This window comes from Cornus florida, unplaced genomic scaffold, assembly GCF_030987335.1.
Source record: "Cornus florida cultivar Cherokee Brave unplaced genomic scaffold, ASM3098733v1 CherokeeBrave_3.0.0_Hap2_Chr02, whole genome shotgun sequence".
In the NCBI taxonomy this organism is placed as follows: Eukaryota; Viridiplantae; Streptophyta; class Magnoliopsida; order Cornales; family Cornaceae; genus Cornus; species Cornus florida.
Window position 1 is genome coordinate 47,220,182 of NW_026775572.1, and position 16,307 is coordinate 47,236,488.

General features: G+C 36.1%; 1 protein-coding gene across 1 annotated transcript in view; it reads left to right on the plus strand.

Annotated features, from left to right (window-relative positions):
• Positions 1–15,750, plus strand: part of LOC132294900 (probable AMP deaminase) — a 43,144-nt gene extending 27,394 nt beyond the window's left edge. The window contains exons 11-19 of the mRNA XM_059792922.1: positions 2,191–2,304; positions 5,010–5,150; positions 7,874–8,026; positions 11,339–11,392; positions 11,479–11,589; positions 11,987–12,160; positions 12,238–12,318; positions 15,008–15,106; positions 15,310–15,750. Coding sequence (XP_059648905.1) covers positions 2,191–2,304; positions 5,010–5,150; positions 7,874–8,026; positions 11,339–11,392; positions 11,479–11,589; positions 11,987–12,160; positions 12,238–12,318; positions 15,008–15,106; positions 15,310–15,378 — 996 coding nt within the window. The 3' untranslated portion in view covers positions 15,379–15,750. The remainder of the gene's footprint in view (positions 1–2,190; positions 2,305–5,009; positions 5,151–7,873; positions 8,027–11,338; positions 11,393–11,478; positions 11,590–11,986; positions 12,161–12,237; positions 12,319–15,007; positions 15,107–15,309) is intronic.
• Positions 15,751–16,307: the final 557 nt, after the last annotated feature.

Below are 16,307 nucleotides of genomic sequence, written 5' to 3' on the forward strand. Positions count from 1 at the left end.
TTGTGGATTCAAGGTCGTTTGTTGTTCAATCTTGAACGTTCATAGCTTCCCCTTTGTCACATTTTATTAGCCAACTATATTGAGTACTGAATCTTGTTTTCATTCCCTTCCTTCTACCATGATGATCGACGTGTTACCCAGACAATGACTCCAAGAGACTAAGGTTGATTGAGGGATGATATACAAAACAGTCTCTAACAAAGAGAAGTGAGAAGGGCTAGCTATGGGTTGATTTGGTTGCTCTGTTTTCTAGCTCAACACTTGGGATGTGATGAAAAACAAAGTTTGCTAACTAGATAAACATTTTTGTCTTGGGTGAGCAAACAGAATATAATATATGCAAGGCGTACAACAGTTTTTAAAAACACAAGAAACAAGAGTTAAAAAAGGATAGAGAAATTGAAAACACACAAGACACAAGGATTTACAAGGTTCGGCACCTGCTTACATTCTTGCCTCCAAGAGAGCCTACCGAGGATTTTCAAATCTCACTATCACTCTTTTCTTTACTAGGTAGAGAAGAAACCTTTACAATGGTCCATTTCGCAGGCTCAAGACCAGCCTTTCTTTTACCAGGCTGAGAAGAAACTTTTTTTTCCCTGAGGAACAACACTCGTTCAGACTTCCAGAAGGTGCACGACCTTCAGTTCTCTTCTCAAAGAGATATACAATAAGCTCAATATGGATGTGTCCCTTCTTGGACAGTTATACAATGAAATTCCTCACTTCAAATTTCTCTTAAAAGAAAGATATACAATCAGCACACTCGTCTCTATAGTAAAGGATGAAGCAAGTAATCTAGCTCAACTTCTAGAGATGATTTCTAAAGACTTATTCAGATATTCAATGATAATTGAAGAGTCTTGTTTTCCTTCTTTTCTCTCAAAGCTTTTCAAAAGATTTGAATGAAATTTGAAAAGCTTCTTCTGATTTTCTCAAAGAGCTCTACAGGGATTTCTACAATGAAACTTATGCTGCAACTAATGCTGATACATTCCTCCAAGTGACCCTTTATGACTACATTGCTCTTGCTACATTCTGGTTCCTTAAAGTGAAACTCCAAGTGACCCTTTATGACTACATTGTTCTTGCTTTTTGAATTTGAATTGAAATGAGAGAGCTGAGTCAATTTTCCTTAGGGGGCAAGAAAATAGTTTGTCTTTTTGACTGGGTCCGGTTATTATATCCTATAGTTGAACATAGAATCATCTTGCAACATAACCAATACTTCACATTGATTCTAACAGTCACCAACCCAAAATGCCCCATGGTCTTGAACTTGATCTTCAATAATTGTAGTTCCTTCGCCATGTGCTGGGTTCAGCTGTAAGCTTGAGTCCATGTGCTTGATTTGAATATTGTTTGATTCACCATCCATGTTTCAACTTAATTACTTGAGATTGAATATAAATCCTTAAATTCATTACACTCAAGTAGGCCGTTAAACACTCACATTAATAGGTTGTTATCATCACAATCACCAAGTTTCACTTGGCTTGAAACCTTGGGGCTAACACCATGTTCCTGTTAACAATGGGTGGATGTTTGGTTGTCACTATTGTCATTATTACTCTCATTGCTTTTGCAGAGAAGGAAATGATTGCGTCAGTGAACCTTAAATTCAGATTTTGGGGTTTTACATTCTCTATTTTTCCTTTTTGTTTGTGTTGCTACTCTTCTCACTTCTGAACAACCATCCATGAGTGCTACACAAATGAGTGGAAAATTGTCTGCTCAGCATAATGCAATAGTTATGCCAACTTGGCTTCAAACATTATTGTTGTTTTCATATTAAAGGAAGATTTTTGTTGGTGAACATTAACTTCAGATCCTGGAATTTTTCTTTCTCTATTGGGAAAATAATGTTGGGGGGGTGGTTCGGTTCATTCAGGGAGACTGGTCTTTATTTGTTCGAATTGGCACTTTGTACCTCTTACAGCCGTTCCTTACAAAAACGGCATGCATTGAAAAGTTCTTTACATGCAATAGTTACACTGGTTGGGCTGAGAATTAATTGAATCTCTTTAGACTCTATAAGCTTGGTAATATTGAACTCTAAAAACACTGTAGAGAGTTTAAAGGTGATTTACCCATTATAGAATTTTATTTATTGCTTGTGTGTAATTTGTTTGTTGTTTGCACAAGAATACTTGCAGGAAAGTCTAACATAGGTCATTCTTTGTTTTCTAGATGGCTGAATACAGAGTGTCGATATATGGAAGGAAACAAAGTGAATGGGATCAACTAGCAAGTTGGTTCATTAACAATGCAATTTATAGCGACAATGCTGTTTGGCTAATCCAGGTAACTTAAATTGTCGGGGTTTTTAGTGTAGCTGTGGTATTATGTGACTGACATCAAGTGTTCATCCACATTGTTGGTGTGTGTCATTTAAATTCATTGTCTTGATTTCACCGTTGTTTTAATTGATGATATAATGATGTGAGAAATCAGAAATCACTACAATTTCTTTCTTTCTTTATTTTGGTTAGAGGGGTGTCTCCACCCTTTGGGTGAGAGACTAGTTTCCTCCAAACACTTGGAAGACCCCATTGCATAAGAGCCAATGTTAGCCTAAAGAAATTTCCTGTGAGGCTGGCCTTAGGCTAAAGGAAGAGGAGAAATCACTAAAATTTATGGTCTTGCACATGTGGTCATGTCTATTTATTATTTATTGGTATCTTTGTGAACCTCAGTTTATTACTGTGGGGCTTGAACCCACCCAAGGCCCCTACCTTGAGCACGAGAACCTCGTCCATAGTTGTTAAAGGCTCAAGGCGCACAAAAGCGCAAATGCCTCCTGGAGCCTGAGGCGCAAGGCGAGGCGCGCGCCCGACTGAAGCGAGGCGCACGTTGAAAAAAAATAAAAATAAAACCCACCCAATAAAGTCAACATTCAGAATTATAATTTTTCACACTAAAACATTATTTAAAAGGTGGATTGTACATTTAAATTGAAGCAAATTGTAAAATTTGCCGTCAAGGTTTGACAGAATTATAATTTTTATATAGAAGATATATATATATATATATATATATATATATATATATGGGTGTGTGTGTTTATTATATATATGCGTGTGTCAGCTTTTCTACACGTGCAACCTAATACAAGATTACAGAAATGCACAAACTCACTCAATGACTTTTTTTTATCAGTGTCAAACAATTAAAAAGAATAGACATTTCTGGACTATCACAATAAAACTGTTTGGATTAATTAATTACTGTAAAACAAAGAATATAAAAACAGAGACAAGCATAAAAACAGAAACAGATTGATCATCAAAGTTCAAACACATGCAAGGCACTATTCTAGACAAGCATAAAAAAAAAAAAAAAAAAACAGAGGACCAGAATAAATAAATAAAAAATAAAAAAATAAAAGTAGAGCAGAGAGAGCTGAGAGAAGAAGAATAGAGAAAAATAAAATAAAAAAATAAGAAAACAAAAGAAGAGCCGAGAGAGGCGAGAGAAGAAGAAGAAAAGAAGAACAATAAAATTAAAAAATTAAAAAATAGAGATAAATAAATAAATAAATAAATAAAAGAATAAAAGAAGAGCAAGAGCCGAGAGAGGCTGAGAGCCGAGAGAAGAAGAAGAACTGAAGAAAAGAAGAAGAAGAATAGAGAAAAAAAAAAAATCTGAGAGATCCGGGCCTCCGGCAGATCTGAGAAGAGAAGAAGCAAGAAGGAGAGAAGAAGAAGAGAAGAAGAAGAGAGGGAAGGAGAACTTACCTGCAGACGCAGATCCGAGAGTCTCAGTCCAGGCTTCGCAGATCAGGCTCTTCACTCTTGTCTTGTACTTCTCTGTCTCTTCTTTCTTCGCTTTTTGGTTCTCTTTTCTTTTTCTTTTTTTTTGTTTTGTAACTTGTAAGTCTTGTATAGGTTTTGTAATAAACAAATAAATACTAAGAATAAACAAATAATAAACCATACACATCCAAAATAATAACAAAATAATTTTAAAAAAACTATTTTTCAAGCGGGCGCGCCTTTAGCGCGCCTGTAACCTTGCGCCTTTCTCTTAGAGGCGCTCGCCTACTACAACAGAGTCGCCTTAAGCCTTTCAAGGCGCCAGGGTGGCGCCTGGAGGTGCCTTGCGCCTCAGGCGCGCGCCTTCGGCGCCTTTAACAACTATGACCTCGTCTCTTTGCCACTTGGGCTAAACACCTGTGGTGATCATTTTCAATTAAATCTATGTGTTTAAGGATATTTCGGTAGTAATAAATTATGGGGTGTGCAGAGATGACACGGTCCTGGAGGCCGATAACAGGGTTACTGTGTAATATACTTGGCACATGCTGGAATAGTCTCTCTGAAAATGTTGCAATAGTCTTGAATACAGAATAGGAGCTAGAGCGGACACATTCTAGCTAGTTCCAGGACAGCAGTGAAGGCCCTCCCTTCCAGGATAGTTGAGGATGTGCTTCCATTTTTTGTTGTCATTATATGATGAGAAACCTCCAAATTATCACCATAGTTGGAGACAATCAGGTGCAAGGCCTGGAGTTCTCATGTGTGATTGCGTGTTCCTTAAGTGTATGCTTATTGGGCATGGCATTCCATATTTTATGGGTCACATGTTTGGACCAAAGATAAACCAAAGAAGGTAGTACTTTTCCAACTGGACCCAAACCAATGTTGCCACTGCAAGGTACCTAAAAAAAAAATGGTAATGTGAGGGTTTACATATGCCTTGTTACTACAGTATTGGTAAAATATCAAGACCAAGAAAAGGAACTGTTTTGCAGTGGGTTACAAGTGAAAACGAATAACGGAATCTATTTTGCATCAACATGATCCAGAGTATCTCCATTTCCAGCACTGTCTAGTAATGCCTGATTTCTAATATGATTTTTCTGTTCCTCAATAGTTGGCTTACATAAAGAATTTTCTTTCAGGTTTTGCATTGTTGCTTTACCCATGCAATTTTTGCAAATAATTTGCTTTATAAGTATTGGGATTTTAGTAACCTAACAAGTATTTTCATGTTCACTACAACTGCAGTTACCACGGCTATACAACGTGTACAAGAGCATGGGAATCGTTACATCCTTCCAGAATATTTTAGATAATGTGTTCATTCCACTTTTTGAGGTCACAATTGATCCAAACTCTCATCCTCAATTACACGTGTTCCTAATGCAGGTTTGTTCACTTGTTAATGTACCCTCGCTGAGGATTTATTACTGTTTCAAGTTTTTAATTGGTTTTAATGGTGTTGGTTGTTTAAACTTTCTGCTTCCATATGATATTGTCTCATACTTCTTTTTTATCCATCAGGTTGTTTTGTGGTTTCGTAAGATGGTTTTTTGGTTGTATTAACAGTAATTTTCATCTGTGTTTTATATTCATGTTAATCATTTGGTATGTACTTGCTTGGCTTGCCTATGGCAATGTATAATGGCTTTCTGAATCTATATTGGAACTCAAATTGATTAATCTAAGCACAATTGGAAAGTATATATCAGAGGAAGGATTAAAAGAGGTGATGATGAAAATTTACACTACTTGTGCTCATTTCATCTGTTAATACAAAGTTTCAGAAGGTTAAAGCTGTCATTAATGAATATTGTCAATTTACATTTTCAGGGACAAGACTAATTCTTAAAACCAATTTACTTATTAGTTATTGCAAATTCTAAGAATTTAAGGCTAACAATACAAAGAATTATATATTAATTTATAGGTCCATATGACATCGGGTTTCTAACGAGTTACAACAAACTGCCACATTAGCAGTATTGCCATGTCTTGTTATTACTATAGGATATCTTGGTCCCTGTCTTGATATCCGAAGTGCTGGACACTTTAGTTGATGAACACTACATTTCCCATCCAAAAATCTAAATTAATATACTGAAACATGTTGAATTTACATCAATGATGCTTTTGTAAGTTGAGGAAGACCTTTGCATGAAACGATCTTATCTTTCACCTTTTGTTGAATGAAGTGTTCACAAGCAACTGCTATAAATTAAGTATGCATGTTATCTCATTCCCTTGTGTGTTATTAGACTTCTCTCCAGTGGCGGAGCCAGAAATCTTCATCAATGGGGCCAATCTTGAATAACAGTAGGATTAAAATTTTTGTTAACCAAATAGGGAAATACAAAAATGTAAATACCGAGGAAAAAAAATATAAAAATATAAAAGTCAAGTGTCCTCAAGAAATTTTTATGTTTTAAAATCTGTATAATAACTTTTTTGTCAATATTATATATAATATATATCGTAATATGTATAACCAAACACAAACAATGGATTAGGAAGAAAGTAGCCTGTGTGGGGTATTAGCGAAAAAATAAGAGAGCAGGGGTGGAGCCAATGTAAGCCTGGGGTGGGGGCGCATGTGCCCCCCCTTGCCTGGCCCCACACACTATAATATATGTAATAATAATATATATTTTTTAATTTTTCCATATATATGCCAAATTCCATATAGTGCCCCCCTAAATTTTTTATTTTCTTTAATTTCCTTTAAAAAAGAAGAAGTTAAATTTCCCTTCTTGAATCACACACTAATTTTTTTCCTTTCAAAATTCTCTCATTTTTCTTTGCTTCTTGAATAGCATATTATTTTGCAATGATTTTTTTATATTTATTTTATTTTTATTTTTTAACACTATGCCCTCCTTGAATTGAAATCCTGGTTCCGCCCTTGAGAGAGAGTAAACTTAGGTGGTATGGACATATTCGACCTATAGATGCACCAATGAGGGGAGGAAAATTTGATTTGCATAGATAAAAGAAAAAGAGGTCGACTAAAATTAACATGGAATGAAGTTATAAAAAACAGTTTTTTAAAAAATAATCTAGTAGGAGAAATGGCTTATAATAGAAAAAAATGAAAAAAGAGAATCCATGTGGTCGTTTCCTTTTGTATGGGATAAAGGCAAGAATAATGATGGTGATGATGTATAACCAAATATGAAATTGTTATTGTGTTTTTTTTTTTGGTAGAAAAGAATTAAAAGAAAAAGTTTAGACCTGAATTACAAGTCATTAGACAAACCTAGTCACCAGGGTGATGTTTCATAAAATTGAAAATTAAGTACTTGAAATTTTAAAAGCTGAATTTTAATTGTTCAATATGAATTAAAATTTTTATTTATACTTATTAGAATTTTAAGCATTTAGTGCTTAAAAATAAACGGTCTCATTCACCTAAAATTTAAAGTGAAATTAATTTCTAATTGCTATATTGCATTGTCAAATACACTTAATCAAATAATATTTAATTTATTCAGAATTAGTGATGAATTGAGTTATCAGACAAAATGCACTTAATTGCAATTCCATTCGTTGTCTTCTTCTTCTTCTCTCTCTAGTGCCTTTGCCCTGAGATTTTAAGACAAACGGTAATCTATAATTCTATGGGTGCATCTTTACAATTTTTTTTTGATAAGTATGGGTGCGACTTTACAATTATAAATAGATAAACCTAAGAAGTAAGAGAAACAAAAGGAGTTCAGTTGGGGCAACTGAATTTACCTATCTAGAATAGATCAACTTTTTTTTTCTGGCAATTGCCCATTGTTTTGTGTTAAGATATTTCTTATAGGTCAGTTTCTTTACCTGAGCGAGTTTCTTCTCCTTATGTTTCAAAAAGGTATCATGTGTGGGTCACCTGCATTCTAGGGAAATTTTAGCATTAATATTGTTGTGTGATCCTTAAATTCAAAACGAAGGAGTAATATTTATTCTATTGTTATCTGGATTATAGTTTTTTTTTTTTTTTTCATCTTTCATACAGCTTTCACACAATTTGAGTCGCAAGTTTACATATCACGTATGCGATCACATTCTCTTTCACATTATGAGAAGTCCTCCGCAGGTGTCTAATATGGTTTATCTGGTTGTCGATATAGGTTGTGGGTTTGGACCTTGTAGATGATGAGAGTAAACCAGAAAGACGTCCAACCAAACACATGCCCAAGCCGTCTGAATGGACGAATGAGTTCAATCCCGCATACTCTTATTATGCTTATTATTTCTATGCGAACTTCTATACGCTCAATAAGGTTTGTACTATAATTTTTCTTGACTTCCATATATGTGTTGGTGTAAAAATTTGTTCTTGGATTTCAATTATGGGAAAAAAAGTTTGTTTTAATTTATGCTTGTACATGCTGTAAAATTTGTTCACTGTTGAATTACTAGTTTTTGAGTGGAAAACAAAAACTCTACATATGATTTCACTTTTCTAATATTTTTGTTATTGATATTACAAACTTGAAATGGATGAAAGTTCCATCCAATCACTATCCTAGCTCAGTTAAATTGATGCAAGTGAAGTCTGATATGTATTAATTTTGAATTGTGTCAGTGCGTAGGGAAACTTTGAAGTTCCTGGATTCTTCCTCGAACTTGATCCACTTTGAAGTTAGGCCTGCCAAAATACTACTTAAACTTAGAGCCGTAGAACCATATCATATATTAGATTGGAACTGTTGGCAGTATTTATGCTGTTGTAGTTGTAAGGCAGGAAATATTGAGGGTGACATTCAACTTCAACATTTTTGGCATTCTTAATGTTCTATTTTGCAAGATTGAGACTTCGTATTATTTTCAACTATGTGGAGAAATTCTTTTGAGAACTATGTCAATTTTCATACTCTATATTATTGATCCATAAATTCTTTAGAACATTGTATCCTGATTCTTTGAATATTGATATTTATGTAAGTTTGTATATGAGTGTACAAGTTAAATACATGATGAGATTTAATTCCTGAAAATATGGCTAACATGTAATGTATAGCAAATGCAGTATTTGGAATTCAAAACATATTGTTGATAATCGCGCCACGAGGGCTGTCCGAGTGGCGCCACCTCTGAAAGTAAGCACACCTGGCCAATACTTATTTGGCATGCCCACTGAAGGGACCAAGTAACCTCGAGTTACTTGTCCCACGACTGGACTCGCTGGCCGAGGAAGGGGTCGCTACCTTTCCTCTCTTGAGGACGCGCCCCACTCCAGTTGGATGGGCCCCTCCTCCCTACTCTTCCGAGGTTGCTTCCTGCTGGAGCGATCTCGAGCTTTCCTCTTTGTAAATTTCCCCTTCTGGCTAGAAGGGCCTTGAGATGTAGAGTTAGGGTATGACCTTGCGAGGTCAAGAAGGCAGGACCTCGAAGAAGGTTCATTCCCATTCTGGATTCGGGAATCTGAGGACATGTGGACAGGTGGCTGGGATCCGAGGTATCGCCTCAGTCCGAGGCCAATACAAGGGGGACAGGACATTCGGTATCCAAGCTCGAGCTAGGAGTGATAAAGAGTGCATTAATTACGAAAGACGTTTGACAAGATTTGTATTAATTAAGGAGCGCCATTACCTCTTTGGACCGGGGGGCAAAGTGTCGCGATCCATACGTCAACATCCCATCTGTCTGGAGGGGAGACCCTCAAACCCTTGGGTAAGAGCGGGCTCACCCGAAAGACTGAAAGACATTGACCGAGGGAGTTAGCACTATAAATAGGGGCATTAATCAGCCTCTAAAGGTAGACAACTACCACCTTAATAGCTAGACATAGTCGAGCTCGTATTCGTTGGATACCGAGGTCGGCCTTCCCTTTCTTAATCTTTATTGTAAAAGAGTCCCTTGTATTGCTTGGATCTCCACTTGGATACTGATCTCAGATCTCTTGGCTTACGTGGAACGATCTCCTCATCCTACAAAGAACTACTTTCAACACATATATAATGTATGATACAGTGTCTCTTGCTTTGCTTCAAAGGAGTCCCAAAAATAGGCATTTTTTTTTTTTTTTTTTAAGTAGTTAGCCTTTTGGGAAGTTGGCCACTTGGATCAGTCTTCTCCAGTTGACTCTATGGCTTTACACAGATTCGAATGGAGGATATAGATCTATTTAATTGATACCAAGTAGTTTCACTAAGGCTAGCTAATTTGAGTTTCTCTTTTGGGAGCCACAAGATCTGTCATACTCATGGTTCCTCTTTCACTCCGGACACTTGTTCTGTCATGAAAATATTACTTTCTTGTCTTCTCTAATCTGGATTTGGCATTCAATTGTCTCCATATGCTATTTTTGCTGACAACTGCAGCAATAACTGTTACATATTTATTAATTTTGCCAATTCTCATATTTGTCTCGAAGGGTCAAGGAAAAAATGAGCTTATTTCGGTGATGGAGACTTGAGTTATGATTCGCATGCATGAGCTGCACGTGTTTTGTCTCTACTTTTGGAGAAGGGTCAAAGATAGATGAAATTAGGGACTTGATGTAATTAGGGTTTAACTTTATTTGTTTTGGTAGTATTTTTAGTTTAGGGTTTTTTGGGTTTGGTCATGATCTTGCTTAAATAATGTCTACAATGTAATTAAAATTTTCAATTATAATTAATGGAATATCGATTATCGTATTGTTTAGATTTCTCTCGTCTTTTTTTCTTTCCCCTCTGTTGTTGCTCTTCTCAATCCTTTAATCTGCCCATCCTATCTATTCACTCTATCAACCTCATATAAAATGCATTTGAAATTATGACCTCCTGGAAACCAATTGCTATAAAAATCAGTGTTACTGCATGATCAATGGATATACATGTGGCATTTGAGTTTTATCATCTAATCATATGGCCATGCACACTCAAAGAAATAGATTCAACCTTTCCCCTTCCTTCATCCTTTATAACTCACAGAAATCTTAATAAATATGATGCATATATCCCCCAAGGGGTTGGCCTAGTGGAAAAGGCTTGGGCCCTGGAGCCTCATTAAGCTTCAGGTCTCAAGTTTGATTCCCCTTAGGTGCGAGCAATTTTTTGGGGCCACGACCGCGGATATAGTCCGAGTTTTACCCGATCCGTGTGGGGGGGTCGCCTTATACAGGTCCCGTGGATTAGTCGAGGCAAAGCCCCGGACACCCCGTTTATCAAAAAAAAAAAAAAAAAAAAATTGATGCATATGCATGAGAAGAGTGTTTGGTTGTGCCTCAATTGAAGTTTAATTTCCACAGAATCATTTAAATGTGCTATTGTAGAACCAACTAATGATAATTTATTCTAGTGTTCTCTTGCACGGCATAGTTGTGTTACTTCTGTAAAGCTTGTGGGCAACACATGAAAGTGCACTGGTCCATTAAGTTTCAGCAAATTATTTTTTCAAGTTTTGTTGTTACAACAAGTTTTATTAGTTAAAGCTGATATCTGGTGGTATTGGGTTTCTATGGTTGGAGGATTAATCTCACTGGTCCAAGGCAATAGCACTAGTGTGTTCTGTTCCTCATGTTGTATCTCTCTCTCTCTCTGGAGGGTTGGATAATGTATTCTGCTGGATCATAATGAAATTGATTTTGTTTATCTTTTTCTTCCTAGCTTCGTGAATCAAAAGGTTTGCCAACAATCAGATTCCGGCCTCACTGTGGAGAGGTTAGTTAGAGTTTGCCTTCATTTCACCTTTCTTTCATGGTATTTGAAAATTTAAATCATGTTTGATATATCTACAATCTGCTCAGGCAGGTGACATTGACCATTTGGCTGCTGCTTTCCTTCTATGCCATAATATTTCTCATGGTATCAATTTGCGGAAGTCTCCCGTCTTGCAGTATCTGTATTATCTTGCTCAGGTTAGTCACTTAACTGGCTCTGCCATGTTATTCTTGAGAAAATGTGTGTTAGCCCTGATATAGAATATGTGTGGTGCATCCCTTGTATATTGGAGAAGGTAAAAATATGCTTGGGAATGACAGTAATTATTCATTAGTTGCCAACTGGAGAACATCATGCAAAACCCATCATGATCGTATCATTTTTATTTTCCTTTCTATAATAGTTAAGGTTACATTGAAATTGTTTTTGCTTTTAGTAGAAGACATCATCCTGGTGGATATGTAAAACTCGTTCTATTCCAGTTCGGAGTTGATGGATTATCCATCTAGTCTCCTCTTTTTACCATTTATTAAGTATCCATACATTCTTTTGCCCTTTTGTTGGAAATATGTAGTGACTGACCTTATTTTTCAGATTGGATTGGCGATGTCTCCACTGAGCAATAATTCCCTTTTCCTTGATTATCACCGGAACCCGTTTCCTATTTTCTTCCAGCGTGGCTTAAATGTTTCACTCTCAAGTGATGATCCCCTGCAAATCCATTTAACAAAAGAACCTCTTGTAGAAGAATATAGTGTTGCAGCAAAGGTTGGTTTGTTATATGTCTGTCATTGGTCACAGTAATGGTCATGGTGTTGTGTCTTACATATTTAAAAATATTTCAGGTATGGAAGCTCACTTCCTGTGACCTCTGTGAGATAGCAAGAAATTCTGTCTATCAGTCTGGATTCTCGCATGCAGCTAAGGTAAGAAATTTGAAGAAACAGCAAATTTTTTTTTTTTTTTGATAAGTATAAATATATATAAAAAAGAAACAGCAATTTATAAGTGTCTGTAAACATTCTTATTCATGGCTTGTAGATTATAGTGCAAGTCAATTTGCTGAAATCCATTCAATTTTATATATTATTCACTTTTTAGCTAGGGAGTCGCTATTCACACTTCAATAACTCTTTTGCACTCCACATTTAATCTGATAATTTTGAAAGATTAAATTTCCCTTCCATTACTTATTAAAAACGGTATTTATTTTTTTTTATTTTTCTTAGTTGGTACTCATACAGACATGCCTCCATTGAGGCTTGAACCCCTGACCTCCCTTTGGGAAGTAGGAACCTGGTACCGCTAGGCCACTAGCCTGTATTTTCTGTGAATAAAAACTTTATTTACCTCTGTATTTTCTGTGAATGCATGCTAGCATCTCCTTCTCTATTCCTCGGGCTATCCTCTGATACTGTCATCAAACTTCAAAGTGATATATACTTGTTGCCAGAAACTCTCATACCATCCAAACTCTCTTTTAGATTTACTGCTCTGTTTTGGTAACTGTTGTGTTCTTTACCTAAGTGGCAACTTCCATGTTGGCCCTGATTCTTCAAAGCTAAAATGTTCCTTTACGTGGGTTTTCATGGTTTAATATCCGAATGGTGAAATTAAATTTGGGAGGAACATATAGCAAGGATTAGTAAAGAATCAAAATTTCCTCCTTTTTAATAATGTGGTTTCTTGTTAACACATCAGGTGAAGAACATGACTGTTGAGCCGAATGGGTTGTGGTAAGGAATGAATGAGAGTAAAGATAGGGAAAATGATAAAAGACTTCCAGTAATAGAGGTCAATTCGTCTAATAGATGGGGGAACTGAGGTTTTTAATACTACAGTCAGAGATGGCATTAGTGGTTGCATTGGTGGCATTCCAGGATCATTCTGGTAGATATGGTGGTTCATTTAACTGAACAGATGAATGGGTGGATGGTTACAATGACTAGGTTTACTATCTGATGATGGAAAATATGTCTGTCATCACAGTTAAACAACAAATGGCGGCCTCCACCCCCTTTATCTTCTTCTTGATTTAGCTTTACTTGTTTGGGCAGTGCAATGGGGATGAGAGCAAGATCTGAAAACTTCCTTTGGGGGAGTTTTTAAGAGTGACGACAAGAATGTTTATGGATGACTTTTCTGTGGATGAGAGACATGCAAGAGGAATACTAGGGAGTGCTAGTAGTGCCTCCTTTTAGCTAATAGTTAGTATTACTTAAAGGACAGTGCTGGCTTGAGTAGCTTCGTCAAACCGAGCAACTTCCAATCTCATACCCAACCATGTAGATATAAAGTGTGTAATATTTCTCTCATCACATCAAGACAAGAAGAATTCCTGATATTAGAGGACCTTGAACTCTTGTAATCCTCTCATCGTCGACAATAACAGCATAGTGTTGAAGGATTATGTTTTGAACTATGCAGGTTATTGGAAATTCTCTCGTTACTAAATGAAAGAATCTTATTTTTGAGCAATATTGGGAAATTTTCAATAGAACAAAATTGATAATACTGAACAACTTCTCTCTTTTTTGTATTGGGTCTGTGGCTGGAGTTGAGGATTGATTCATCTTCATTTGTGTGGTTAAGAAGGACACTAAGTTTTTCATTGAGCATAAGAGATGCAAAAAGTCTTTCAAACCCGGCTCACAAATCATAAAATTAGAGATGTGCTGCTGATTATATGATAGGCTCGACTTGTTGCTTGGTTGGAGGGAATCTCATCCTACTCTGTTTGGAGCCAAGTAATTCTGTCTTTTACTGAAATGACATATGAGAAGTATGGCATACTGTACTGATTCACGGCTGGTCCTATATTTGTGTAATCAAGAAATAATTTCAGACAGTGCTCCTCTCATATCAGTAATACATGCATAGTGATGTTCAATCTTCCACCCAAATTGGCAGTCGTATGTTTAGCTGGTAAATCTGTGAAGATTTTAATTTATATTTATGAACCGGTGGCTTCCTGCAACTGGTGAAGTTTGGCAGAGACACCATGGAATACCAACTCAGGGAAAGACCTGAACCATTGGTATTAGTAAAAGCTGGCTCCCTACAAGTAGGGTGCAGCAGATTTAACTACCAGAAAAATATTATGGCAAAGCTGTCACTGTTAATTGACAACATATCTTATGGTTTTCTTTAACAAAAGAAGGGAATGTCCTAAATTCGGACAAGAAGAAAATAAAGGAGAAGAATGAGTTGTTTTTTCCAGAATATTTTGTCATACACCATCCATATCATATCGTGCATTTCTTTAGCAAGTGGCATAGAGCTGGTACAGTCCCATATTATTTTCCTTGTTGAACAGAAAGAGTGTTCTTTCTAGTTTTGCTGCGCGGTGAGACAAATAGGAAACTATACAACAATATTTCAAGTGGCCAAATGACGAAGAGAACTAGGGGGAGTTTTCTGCAGCATCTTTGCTGGATATATTTCTGAGATGCCTGATGTAGCAATTTAGCTTTTGTTTGATACACCATAAATACTAATAAATTCAAGTTTGTCTTTTTTTTTTTTTTTTTAAGAAGCTAATCTGTTTTAGGTCGACAAATTTTTTTTTTGCTGGATATTTCATTGATTTATTCCATTTGTTGGTTAATGTTGTAGTTGCATTGGCTTGGTAGTAAGTATTTCAAGAGAGGACCTGAAGGAAATGATATTCAGAAGACAAATGTACCCAATATGAGAATTTCGTTTCGTCACGAGGTGAGATTCATAAATTTTGCTCACACCACATTTTACATGTTAGTTGGTGGATGAACCACCAAGCAGGAGGTCAAGGATTCTGAAAAGCGGAGTCTAACTGACCCATCACATACAAAAGAATCGTGTTTTATGATGATCTCATTTTAAGTATAAATTGTATATTTGTTACTACTACTTTATTTGACAATTTGGAAGTTCTGCAGACATGGAAGGAAGAGATGCAACATGTGTACTCAGGAAAAGCCAGGCTTCCTGAAGAAATAGAAATTTGAAGGGAATGGAGTCATAGGAATGAAGCCAAATTTTGATTACGGTTATATACGATGCTCTCGAATCCTGGTTCGAAATTTGGATATGGTTTGAGGTCCGTCTCAGCATGGGTTAGGCTTTCCAAAATTTGAGGCCATTGCCTTTTCCTCATTGTCTACTACTTCAATATGGATAACAACTAGTAACAACAAAGGTGAAAATTATGCAAAATTGTGAGGTCTCTCTCTGGTGCAATCACGCACAGCCAATTTTGGTCATAAGTTTGTATTTTCTATAAGCCTTGTATAATTGGGTTTGATCTGAAGGCGTCTCAAAATGAGCAGGTCATGATATTAAGCTTGTGAAAATGGTTATTAATATTTATTTCTTTCTCACTTTTGGTTGGCTATAACTTTGATTTTTTCATAAACCAACTAATCACACATTTGGAAGAAATGATCCATTTTAGTGTCAAATACCAGTGCAAGCTATGGAAAGGTAATGGGAGATAAAGTAATCATTTAACACACATAACTTACGGACATAGCTCTAGTCATCTATAATATGCACTCTGTACCTCACTAAATATTTCATTTATTTGTCAGATTTTCTTCAAATAATAAAATTGAAAATTAAGACTTTAAATATCAAAATTGAAAATTGTGCTAATTCTATTTAAAGCGTATATGAAAAATTTGTGAAGTTGATTCTGACCCAGGAAAGGTCAGCACATAACCATTTGCAAGATCTATAATATGCACTCTGTATGAGATGATATCTCACTATCCCGCGTAGACTGCGTAGTAATAGCTGGGACGACCAAGTTTGTATTGTGGAGAGAACTCACAATGATTCATTGGTGGGTAATCATTCACGTGCTTCTATAGGCGCAAATGGTGAGAGCTCATTCAAAGAAAGAGCGCAAATGGTGAGAGCTCATTCAAAGAAAGAG